Source organism: Lissotriton vulgaris, chromosome 7 (genome assembly GCF_964263255.1).
Source record: "Lissotriton vulgaris chromosome 7, aLisVul1.2, whole genome shotgun sequence".
Lineage (NCBI taxonomy): Eukaryota > Metazoa > Chordata > Amphibia > Caudata > Salamandridae > Lissotriton > Lissotriton vulgaris.
This window is the reverse complement of record NC_141695.1, coordinates 882,100,936-882,113,071: the sequence shown is the minus strand read 5'-3', so window position 1 is coordinate 882,113,071 and position 12,136 is coordinate 882,100,936. Positions and strand designations below refer to the sequence as shown.

Here is a 12,136-nt window from a genome sequence, read left to right as displayed (position 1 = left end):
CCGAGCCTGCCTTTGCCAAGGAGAGACCTATGAACCTCCACCATCATGGGTCTGAGGTCCTTTGCCCAAGATCAACGGAGTCGTGCTGGGAGCCGATCAGCTGCAAGGCCGTTGCCTGGTAGCCCGACTCTCACTGCGAGGAGCAGCCGCCACCAACCCGAAGCCGCACAGGGTGACGCCCAAGACGCGAGGAGAGAAGAGAGAGACTGCACCACCACAGGTAACGCTCAGCGAGCGCGAGTGTGACGCCGCCTGGGGCGGAGTGCGTGCTACGAGAGACTGCTCTCGTCCTTTCCCATCTTTGTAGCGCCAGCCTCCGCTCAAGTCAGCACTTGCCGAGGAGTGGCAGTACCGGGGTCGGATTGTGGAGCTGCACTGTTCCTTCATAACAGTATTGGGGGCATATTTTGTCCGCGAGTCAGCCAAGAGTGGCATAGAGACCTTCACTAGCACCGCAATTGGTGCCGAATTGCTTTTATGATCCGTATTAGTACTTGCACTACGAACTGCATTATTACTTGCTTTTAAGATCTGCTTTAGTACTTACATTACGGACTGCATTATTACTTGCTTTACGAACCGCATTAGTACTTGCATTAAGGACTGTCTTATTTCTACATTACGAACTGCATAGCATTGCATTAGGACTGCATTAGATCATCATGAACTGTTCATTAATACCGCAAGAACCTACAAGTGATTGTTGGCCCAAACTCTGGACCATTGAAATATTACGAATACGCATATGCTGGATATTTTTATCGTTTCGTCTCATCGTATTTCTTCTTGATAAAGATACAGCTATTTTCCTAAATCAGTGTGGTGTCTATTTGTGGTGTTATCACTGTGTTACTGGGAGTGTGGTTGCAAATACTTTACACATTGCCTTGGAGATAAGCCTGGCTGCTTGTGCCAAGCTATCGGAGGGTGAGCAGGGGTTATCTAAGAGGGTGTCCCTCCTTTCCCTGACTAGAAGCAAGGGTCCCTATTTGGACTAAGGTACCTACCTCAGCCAACTAGAGACCCCCAGTTCTAACACTATGAAAGAGATGTGTATGTAATGTAAATATGCAAGGTTTTAACTGTGTGTATGACTAATTGCAAAAATAATTATTTAAAAGAGACCTACTCATTTTTTTTCTAATTCTATTACGGCTCTGCTCGGCCCAATGTAGGGTGTCAGAGCACTTTACATCACACACAGAGGCACAAAAAAATCATACAAGACAGGGGTTTAAATCAGTGTTCAGGAAATCTAACATAAGACAATGAGGGTTATATGGTGTAGGAATCATCTACCGTCCACCCTTGCAGCCATATGTTAAAAGTGAATGGTCGGGAGAAATACAAAGTCAGGATATAAAATGTAAAAGAGTGATTGTGGTTGTCAGTACTATCTAGCCTTTATTACTTGCCAAGGAACCCTTCTTTATAATCTTAGAGAACAATAGATTGAGAAAGAAAAAAATAAGGATCTAAACCCATGACTTACAGTTTTCATGCCGTTCTTACATGCTGGTAAATATATCATTGGCTGTTAGAAGGAATGTAAATGTATAAACTGGAAGCAACAAAACGATTTCAGTGTCAAAACAGTAACACACTGACCTAGCTACCTAAAATACAAATCTGTGATCTGCATGTTACACAATGTACTTTGTAGGAGGAACATTTAACCTTTGTTCTACTTTATGAGTCAAATATGTAACTGAACAAAACACTCAACTCTACAAGAACTGTGTTAACCCCTAGAGATCTCTTACCACTATTATAATTCCCTCAATATTGCGGGGCATGCAAAGATCTCTGTAGCTGGTGTCTCAACTACTGTAGGATATTTTAAAATGCAGCCTCTTTCTAATCAATTAAGTAAGCTACAATATATTTTCTGTCACATATGACAATGTCAATTTCTTTGCAGCAGATTAAAAAAAATGTATACATTGAATGACTAACTCTGCGTTTCAAGCTCCACCCATTACGACTCCACCCCCTTTCCTCTGCCATACCTTGACCCCCAATTTATGGCTTCCTAGAGTCATTTCTTCTAATTCCAGCATCTAATTCTAGCACTATTGAGAACAGACGGCCCTGCAAACTTGCTTGCATATTTCTTGGCTGCTGGGACTTTGGGGGAAAAAGTATCCCTTGTTCCTTGCAAATCACTGTTTGGTGTTAATGGAGCAGGATTTTCGCAAAGTAAACCTGCTCGGATTAAACCTCTCTGTGAGTAAGGTATTAACAAAAGACGCGGAATTAACTGAGAAAAATATTAACATGGGGTATTTAAAAAGAGAATCGTGAAAAATGTTCGGGAGGAAATTACAAATGATTCCTGTAGGCCGTAAAGGATTTCTGCACAGAAGATAGCAGGGAAGAACAATGTTAGATGTTTTAAAGGGGTTTGTTTTTCTTCATAATTATTAAAGCTGCACTAAAACGTGAAGAGTGCAGAGTAGATAAATGTATTAATGAAAGAGCCTATGTCAGTGATACTAAGTGCAAAAACATTCAAGAGAGAATATTTGCGCTTATATTAGAAAAATAAATAAGGTGATGGAGCTTTTCATGTGAATCCTTAGTTTAAACCATATTTATTTTTTACTAGAGAAAAAGGCACGCTTTACAGAGGAGGCCTCAAACCACTGTTAGGTTTCATTTGCTTTTAAAATGTAGGCTTGCTGCAAAAATAATTGTTTCCTCTACTTAAGGATGATGACAACAGCATGTTTCTAACAAAGAACTTTTGAGAGCCAGGTGCAATGGAGATGGTATGACTGAACGCCCTACGTTTCTGGACCAATAAAAAGTGTGAATGATCAAAATTAGAAACAAAGTTAGGAATGGACTTTATAATTTAGGGTATAACTACTAGTGTTAGATTCTATTCAATTAGTCGAATGGTTTTAGGCGTTGGGAGTTTGGATTTGAGGGAGAGCGGTGTTGCGGTTTCCATTTCTTTGGCTGGCTGATTGATCCGATTCTGACTCATTGACTTTGCTCCTCATTACTTTGTGAGTTTGCCCCAGCTTTCCCTTCCAGCCAGGGGGTTAGCTCTTCTGACTATTAATGTAATGTATGTGGTCTTGTAAAGCGCACTGCTGCCCTGAGGCGTCGTGGCGCTGTAGACCGCTGGGGAACCCGTCCTGGCTATCCCTGTGAGATGGTCCCTGCTGGGTATCTCCAAGGTGAAACCAGGCGTCCCCGGCGAATGTGGGGGGCCGTTGTGGAGATGAGGCAAGCTAATGCCCAGAGTTGCCGAGTGTGATCCCTGGTTAGAGTAGGCACCGAGGCGAGAATTATCGAGTCCGCTGACCCTGGTCCATGACCCTGCCGCGTCGGGAATTGAACCCTGGTCCCGGGCCGTTCTCTGCTTCCGGGTCTGCCGCCTCTAACCAGTGAGCCACGCCACTCCACGCTGTGCTATAGTTCTTCTAGGTTTGTATGATTACACTGTAAATGACATGATCTTATTTCAATGCTCTTTTGTCTCTTCTCTTATCCACTCACTCATGGTTCGTTAAATGAGATGTTATTGCGAATTGCTTGTTCTCTCTCATGTGAAAATCTGTGATTCTAAGCTGTATCGCATGATTGATCATTCACATTCTTATAAAATAGATAAAGGCACGTTGATAAGTAATCAGAGTCTGTCATTATTGATTAATATGGTTAATGTGATTTATATTTAGTATTTTAGTTGTTTGTAGAATATTACCTTTGTTGTAGATCCTCATGAGGGGGGTATTATCCTTCTTACAATAGTCAGTCCCTAACAACTTTCAAAAGGTTCATCGGAGGACCAAATTGTTAGAGGTATGGTCCAAGTTTTGTCTTAGCGGAAAGTCAGGTGAGTTTGAAATTAGTCATTTGTGTAGAGAAATGTTACCCCCAGCTTCCACTGCATCAGTGTCTGAGTGTCATTCTCAACTGCTGTGATGTAACTGGCCTCGAGGCATATTCAGTCTTCAAACTGCAGAGAGAGGACACAAGGAGCAATGACAGTCTGACTCCCCCGTGTCTTCGAGGCAGTCACACCTAACACCACACCTCAGTGCCACCACTACCTCTATGTCCAACAGCTTACTCTACCATCCAGTTTTACAGAGACGTTCATACAGTTCTCCAGGCTAACTGACTGTGACCCACAAGTATGACTGGATGTGCGTCCAGCACCCACCATTTTCAAATGTGAGATGGATCCGATACCAGAGTAGTGTCAGAGCTTCAGAAGCTAATGGCAATCTTGGAGCCTGGAAAGCTCCACCCTCTTTGTTTTGAACAACAATGACCTCGGAAACCAGCCACTGAAATGTAGGTGGGTGAATCTTGGTATTTAATTTTTAGCATCAAAACTAAGCATGGGCATAACTGGATCAATTCTCTCTAGTTTGATTACTCGTAATTACTGCCCAATTACTTGTAATTATAAATAAATGTGTGGGAAGCGTAATCCAGTATTTAGCACTATGTTCTTAGTACAAAATGCATCCTTGCATCCAAAATGGGCCAGAGGATGCATTGTGTGCTTAGAAAACAGTACTAAATGCTACAGGACATGAACAGCAGTAGCCAGACATCGCTTGATCTCTCTTAGTTCATTGTTCCATGGGTCTCTAGTGGGGTAGAAGGTGTTCTGAAGACCCCAATGTGAGCAACAGTCCCTCTGATCTCCAGCCCACCTGCACTTACCGCCACCCACTGTCCTCAAACATTAAAGATGGTTCCGAAACCGGAGCAGTGTCGGAGCTTGAGAAGCCTATGACCATCCTGGATCCTGGCAAGCTCCACCCCTATTATTGTTTTTAATGACCTTGGAAGCTTACCACTGGAATGTAGTGGGTGAATCTTACCATTGTATTATTGGCATCAAAACCAGCCTTTAGTGAAATGAGCAATTGATTCTATTCTCTACGAGTGCGTGCAATGTACATTTAGCTAGGAATCACAGATATGCATTTAATTCCTCTTGTAGAAGCTCCTGTTTGACACATGGCGGTGCTTTGCTTTCAATCAATCATGACAAAACTGGATTGCTGAAAGAACCTTGGATGTGCTCAGGCAGGGAGTGGCAGTAACGTGCTTGTAACAGCACTTGACAACTCACTGTAAAGTGTTTTTGTATGTTTACATTATGCATATTTAGCATCTGAAGCATGAGGAAATACCGCAAAACCACAAGCTGTTCTGGTCTTGTGCCAAAACTGGATTATTCCCTCGGGGGAAAATACTTAAAGTCAGCACAGGTGCAAATTATGGAGAAATCACCTTTTGCCCCTTCTATGCTACTTATGATTCACAGCTTACTACAAAAAGATTTGATGAAAAACCTTGATATCTTACTCATCTGACAAGCACAAGCTCACAAAGGCTCTTGAAGCCATGTCCCAGAAAAGAATAATGATAGCTACTTAGACTTACATGGGAAAGAAAGTATGGGGCATATTTACAAGCCACTATCGCCACAGAAACGTCACTTTTTATGATGTTCCTGTGGCAATAGGGGCTTTGCTTTATTTACAAGGCAGCGATAAGCCACTTAACGCCGCCTTGTAAATAGGGCCCCCTTTCACGGCACACTTAGCATGAAAGGGGTGGTCAATGGGTGTTGAGGTGGGCATTCCGCCGCGACAGCCATTGATTTTGACGCTGCCTCCTATTTACATGGGTATCGTAAATAGGAGGTAGCGCCAAAATTAAGACCAGGGAAAACCTTGTCTGAACATGGCAAAACACGGAGAAATGCTTTATTTCTCCTTGTTTTTGCTGTTTCTAAGTGTGCTGCATTCTGCAGCACACATAGAAACAGCAAATTGCCATGAATGATTGTTTATGTGCAGGAAGGGACATAAACAATCATTAAAAAAATGATGATTTGCAAATTCTGTGTGTGCTGCACAATGCAAAACAATCATTCCTTCAATGCAGGCACCCTTGCACTATTGTGCAAGGGTGCCTGCATTGGCACCAGGCAGCTGAATTTGGTGCTAGTGCAGGGAGAAACGCAGGGTTATGCTGTATTATTGTAAATACAGCACATCCCTATGTTTCTAAAGTGATGGAGCGCGGCGTTAGCAATTTTGGAGCTAATGCAAACTCTGTTACTTTCTTGTAAATATGCCCCTTGTCTCTCTTTGCAGATCCCTTTCAGAATCGCTTTCTGTGGCACTTCACAGTCAATATACATTTGAGGAGCACTTAATGATGCGTGTGGTTAGTTATTCTAGAGCTCTGCTGCGTATGGGATTCAGGTCATGCAGACTCCTGGGCCTTCGTACGCAATTTACAAACGACAACCAGGCAATAATGGGGTCTACACTGAACATATGAAGTTGTAAGACACATATTGGTGCATCCTGTGGGCTATTCCGCACAGTATTCATTCCACATGTGTTTTACAAATATGCCTCTAACAGCGCTCTTAGACAGCATCCTAGTAAGAAACTGGTGAGTAACCACAGGTTGTATGGAATAAAACGCTCACGACCATATATGATGCAGGTGCTTCAAGGTTCTGTGACCCTATTAAAAAAACTCCTTTTGTCTTCTAATGCATCTATATTGTCACAGAACATCCAGTGACCTGCAACCTCGGGCAGGTGTAATTTACAACATAAACTCGTACAAATAACTGCAAAAACGAGTTAAAAGGGCCAGCTCCACGCTCACCTGTCTGTATGGAGTATCTGACCTCCCCGTTCACCCCTTGGTCTTTATCCAAGGCTTGGACTTTTAGGATACTGGTTCCTTTCGGGGTTGAGATGAGGACATCTTTTTCATATTGAGGGATCAGGAACTGGGGCGGGTGGTCGTTGCAGTCCTCCACGTTGATGACCACCCTCACAAAGTCCCGCTTAATGGGCACCTCCTGGTCCCGCACCTAGGATTGGGATGGCATAGAATAATGAACAAAAGTGGCAGATATGCTATGGAAGTCCCACCCTGCTGCCATCAAATGGCAGATTTCATCTTCACCTTCATCGGAGCAAGACAAACCTACAGACAAGCATTGCATCTAAAAGGCCTGTCAAATCTGGGGAGAGCCAGGTATGTCCTGATATGTACCTGAATTTCTGCCCATTGCTGTTAGCCGTTCATACAAATGTATCCATTAGAAAATCTACACATTTCTCTAGGATCCAGGCCAAAACTGGTCCTGAAGGCTTCAGCTTTCCACTTAGCCATCGTAAACAACCTAAAACACACCCTTTTGACTTGAGTGGCATGCATTTTAAGTTTTTTTTTATTGTTATACAGCACGGGACTTTCTGTATTTTCTGTATTATAACATGATACCTGTGCATCGAATACATTTGTGTGCGCATTGGAAGCATAACGCCTACAAAACATGCCTGCTCATTTTCTAACAAGGCCCTTCCATGTACTCAAGCTAATAAAATATGTGCCTGGTCGTCAAACTTTCTGAGGCTCCTGTTAACTAAAAGGAGAAAAGAACATTTCCAGTTTCTAAAACACGAAAGCTGAAATGTGGTTATGAGGAGATATGACCTTACATCTTCCCTCTAGAGGAAAGGAGAGCAGATACCGTAACAGGATGCTATCTATAAGTTATTCTTAAGTGTCCTGTAGCACTACCGGAGCTCACTCCTCACTCCAAACAGCTTCATGCATAAGAAAATGCTATACGTTGTCTGTGTTTGGAAGAGGATTAGGCACATGGACCGGTTGATGTAGAGATGTTGAAATAGGGAGTTCCGACTTCAGGCATAATAAGGAATCAGCGGGGCCTTTCATGACTTGGCATATATAAATGAAGTAATGTAATTAATCTGTTAGACGGCTGCACATAATTTAGATTGGTTTAAATTAATGGATTAGGGATGTGTGATGAAATGTGTTGGAAAATATCTAACCTTTGCCCTTATGTGCATGTGACTTACTGAGCTGCTCACAATATTTACAATCATTTTAATTCAAATGATGTGTAGATGAGTGGTGTATAATAAATCTATACTACTATTATAAAGAGAGAACTGTGTCCTTTCAGCCAGGTAAACTCGAAAAGTACACCACCAATCCAAACACCCAATACATGTTTGAAAACGTCAGGGCAAACAGAAGGACATAGGCTATATAAAATTAAAAAAATAAACGTTATTTACAAAATTTATATTAAAAAAAAAGTAGTCCCTTCAAAGTAGCGCTGGCCGCGACGTGCGTGCTCACGTCAGGAGCACTGGGAGGAGCGGCGTCCGAGGAGCGGTGGACATGGCGCGGGGGATGAGCGGTGACCTGAGGAGCAGCGGACAGGCCAGTGGCGGTGCGAGCAGTGGGGAGGCGGACATGGCGCGGGGGAGGAGCGGCGGCGGACAGGCGGTGAGGAGCAGAGCGGCGAGGAGCGGTGAACTGAGGAGCGGCGGTTGAGGTAAGGCTCCAGGGACAATGTCGGGGCAGGCGGGTGCCGGGCCAGGCGGGGGACGGGGAGTTACAACAACACAGGTGGTGAGGAGCAGAGCGACGAGGAGTGGTGAACTAAGGAGCGGCGGCTGAGGTAAGGCTCCAGGGACAATGTCGGGGCGGGCGGTTGTCGGGCCAGGCGAGTTACAACAACACAGATCGGCTGATGAAAGGCAATGTCGGGGCAGGCGGGGGTCGGGGCAGGCGGGGGTCGGGGACTAACAAGGTGACGGGTGGAACATTTTGCAGGTAGTACTGTCCAACCTCCATTGACTCAGGCCAGTCGGGAGTCGGGCCAGGCGGGAAAACAGATCGGCTGAGGAAAGGCAATGTCGGGGCAGGCGGGGGTCGGGGCAGGCGGGGGATGGGGCAGGCGGGGGCACGGGCTGCTTGCCAATGTCGGGGCAGGCGGAGTAGGGGAAGCCTGAATGCTCCCGGACAAGGTCGGGACGGGCTGCTACTAATGTAATAAAATGAAATACTATTCTGCGCGTCCGAATTCTGTAGATCGGGTGGGGCTATATTGTATCACCTGGAGATAAAATATTGTCTTGCAGGTTTTCTTTGACTCCTAACACTTTCGCCTATATGAGTATTAGTCAGTGAGGAGGGTTGTGAGATACCTGCCAGTTCTTCTTATCCCGTAAAGGTTGCACTTTCATTTTCGGGTTTAGGAAATTAACTGGGTGTGGCTCTTATAATTTGGGGGTGACACAACACTTAGCCAAGGGTATTGGCACAGAGGCATAGCTACCAATAGTGCAGCAGGGGCATTGGCACCTGGGCCCAAGGTTTGAGGGGCTATCTGGACCACAATTATGGTTGTGTTTTGCTACTAAACAGTAGTTGGAGTCCCCATTCCCCATGCTTGCATGAGGGCCATGGCACCCTCACCAGGCTACGGCAGCAGCTGGTGCATCTCTGCATGGGAAGAGTACAATGGGATGTTTTATTCATGATATACCCACCTATCACTGTTCGTACATCAAAATATAATTGCCAAAAATTGTCGGACATAAATTGTGTATCTTATAAATAGTTTTCAAAAATATCATTGATTGTCTATTATTAACTCCAACAAAGCAATACTTTTGTCTATGATACTTAAGACACAATGTTTATGCCAGAAAATGCTCTTGCTACGATATTCTACGACATTTCTACCACACAGTAACCTGACATCACCCAAGAAGCAAAGATGGTAAATGTAAAATGCAGTTTGCAGCCATTATTCACCTGTGAAGGACTTTGGGGTACTCTTTGAAGTAACAATAGCAGTGCTACCCAAACTTTTTGGAATCACAGCCCAATGTTTAGAACAATAAACTTTTGCGACCCGACTAGCTTTAATGGACAAGAAGTGGGCGATTTTCTATAGTAACTAAGTATTGTGTGCTAGCGCACTCTCATTTACAGACAGCACATTTTCCATTGAAATGGCCACTAAATTTGCACAGACATGCAGTTTTACTGATAAAACTAGATTGCACATAAATGATAATGAGTGGAAATTGGGTTTTAGTGAATATTTATCATTTGTGCATCACCATGTAAAGTGTCTTGATTTGTTTTGATCCTATTAGAGTCTTTGTTTTCATCACAATTAAGGGTTACAAAAAATGTGCGTCTGTTTTAGCTTTCTCAACTCAATGTGTACAGTTCATTTACATATACTTACATTTTGTTGTGTGTTGCAAAAAATAACATCCTACAGACCTTCCCTTCACATTCCCAGTCCCCAAGCAATATTGTAACATAATTCATGTTACTTTTCTTTCTCTGACTGTAAAGTGAGAGGAGTTTGAATAAAACAATCCCCATGTTTAAAAAAGAAGCAGCCGTTTGTCAGAAGATAGAACCTAATATTGGAGCTCCTTCTTTGAAGCTCAGCAAATGTGACAAGATGACTACGGAATTTAAAGCCATATTTATTTATTGGTTGGACTATCGCTAACCCCCAAAGATCTACTCGCCACCCACCAGTGGGTCATGACACACAGTTTGGGAAATACTAAACTATATAAAGTCTTTGACCAAATGGCCTGAGATTTCTTTCCTCATCCCACAACCCTTATTACGAGTGGCCTGTAAATGGTTTGATATTTTTGTACCTGGTGAAATCCAACTCCACATAGTAGAATTTATTGGGTGCTATGAATATCACCTGATTACACATTTTTGTGGAATTACATGAGGATGTTGGAGCTTACTGCACCGGATTCTGCATGTGCTGGTCAAGACCTGGCATTTTTCCCACTATAAATTTTGGAAAGTTTGGCCGATTGGAATTTATCAGGGGAAAACTCTGAGGGTGTGATAAATATCACACAAATCGTAATTTTGATCCCTGTGCAAAAGGTTTTGCATAGGGATAGGAAATGGACCCCAAACTCGTAATAAAGGCCCATGTGTCAAGATACCTAATATTTTTTTCAAAATTTCTTTTCAAAGGAAAACATGTAACCGTTTTCCTAGATGTGATTTTAAGTTGAAAATTTTACTTGCCATTATGCTTTACCTGCTGGAAAATACAACATACAAAGAAAAAAAGAGCATACATCACATACGTATTGTTTGTGTGTATCTTAAATTACTGAAATAATTTGGGGTCATTAAACATTGTGATTGTCTGTAAAAGGGTATTTCGCAGTTTCTAAAATATTTTTCATAATTAAATGGATTGGAAGGGTATTTGCTTTCAAATGTTGAAAACATGTTTGGGCATTTTTTAAAAACCCTTCGTAGTTTAAACATTTCTGAATTGTTAAAAGATTTCAAAATGACTTTCATACATGTCTGAAAGGTTAAGATTATTAAAAAGTTACATACGTTAGTAAACAATTGCAAAACGTTATGATAAATAGTTAAAATGTAAAAAAAATTAACAATACCTTTTAACAAAGTTAGTATTATTAACAAAAACTTTAATAAAAAAAATATGGATTTAATAAAATGCCATTTTATTTCCGAAATTGTTTGCAATTAAAATAAGTCAATATTGTCGATTAAAATGGTAATTTAAATATGTGGTTTGAATAAAATAAAAAACACAATCTAATCCATTATAAGTAAAAATCAAGCAAGAACTCCTTAGATGAAAAAAAAAATGAAATAATTTTTTTCTTACTTGAGGAAAAGAGTCCTGAAATTCAACCTACTGCAATGCCTTCATTTAAGGAGAACTATTCCAGTGGAACACATTAATGAAAACTGTATTTTTTTAAATTGAGGAAACTATTCCAGAAATTCATCCTACTGCAATGTCTTCATTGAAAGAGAAATATGCCAGTGCCCATACAGAAATATCACAAGCAGGGGAGGTAAAGTTCCTGTCCATCCTTTGACCCACGGAAAGACATGCAAGATATTTGTGCAGGAACCTGACCAATTTCTGAATCTCTAGAAGCTTTTTCCTTACCATCATTGTTAAGATGTGGTGCCTTGCCATCTCGAAGTCCAGTGTTGCTGCAGTAGCCAGCACCCCACTCATGGGGTCCAACTGGAAGAGCTTGGCACTCTCTGGATCTATTGTATCCTGAAGGCTGTAAACCAGCCTCGTTCCACTATCTAGATCACTTGCGCTAACCCGGAGTATTTCCTGTCCTGTGGATGTGTCCTCCGGGACTGTCACCTCGTATTGCCTTTCCAGGAATTTAGGGCGATGCTGGTTGATGTCAATTACGTGCACATAGGCCTGTTGGGCAGAAACAGATATAAG

At 42.4% G+C, this 12,136-nt stretch overlaps 1 protein-coding gene across 1 annotated transcript in view; it reads right to left on the bottom strand.

Annotated features, from left to right (window-relative positions):
• Window positions 1-12,136, bottom strand: part of FAT2 (FAT atypical cadherin 2) — a 231,215-nt gene that overhangs the window by 96,865 nt on the left and 122,214 nt on the right. Inside the window, exons 7-8 of the mRNA XM_086931273.1 lie at window positions 11,837-12,112; window positions 6,670-6,880 (exon numbers count right to left, since the gene is read on the bottom strand). Of these exons, the coding sequence (XP_086787399.1) occupies window positions 6,670-6,880; window positions 11,837-12,112 (487 nt within the window). The remainder of the gene's footprint in view (window positions 1-6,669; window positions 6,881-11,836; window positions 12,113-12,136) is intronic.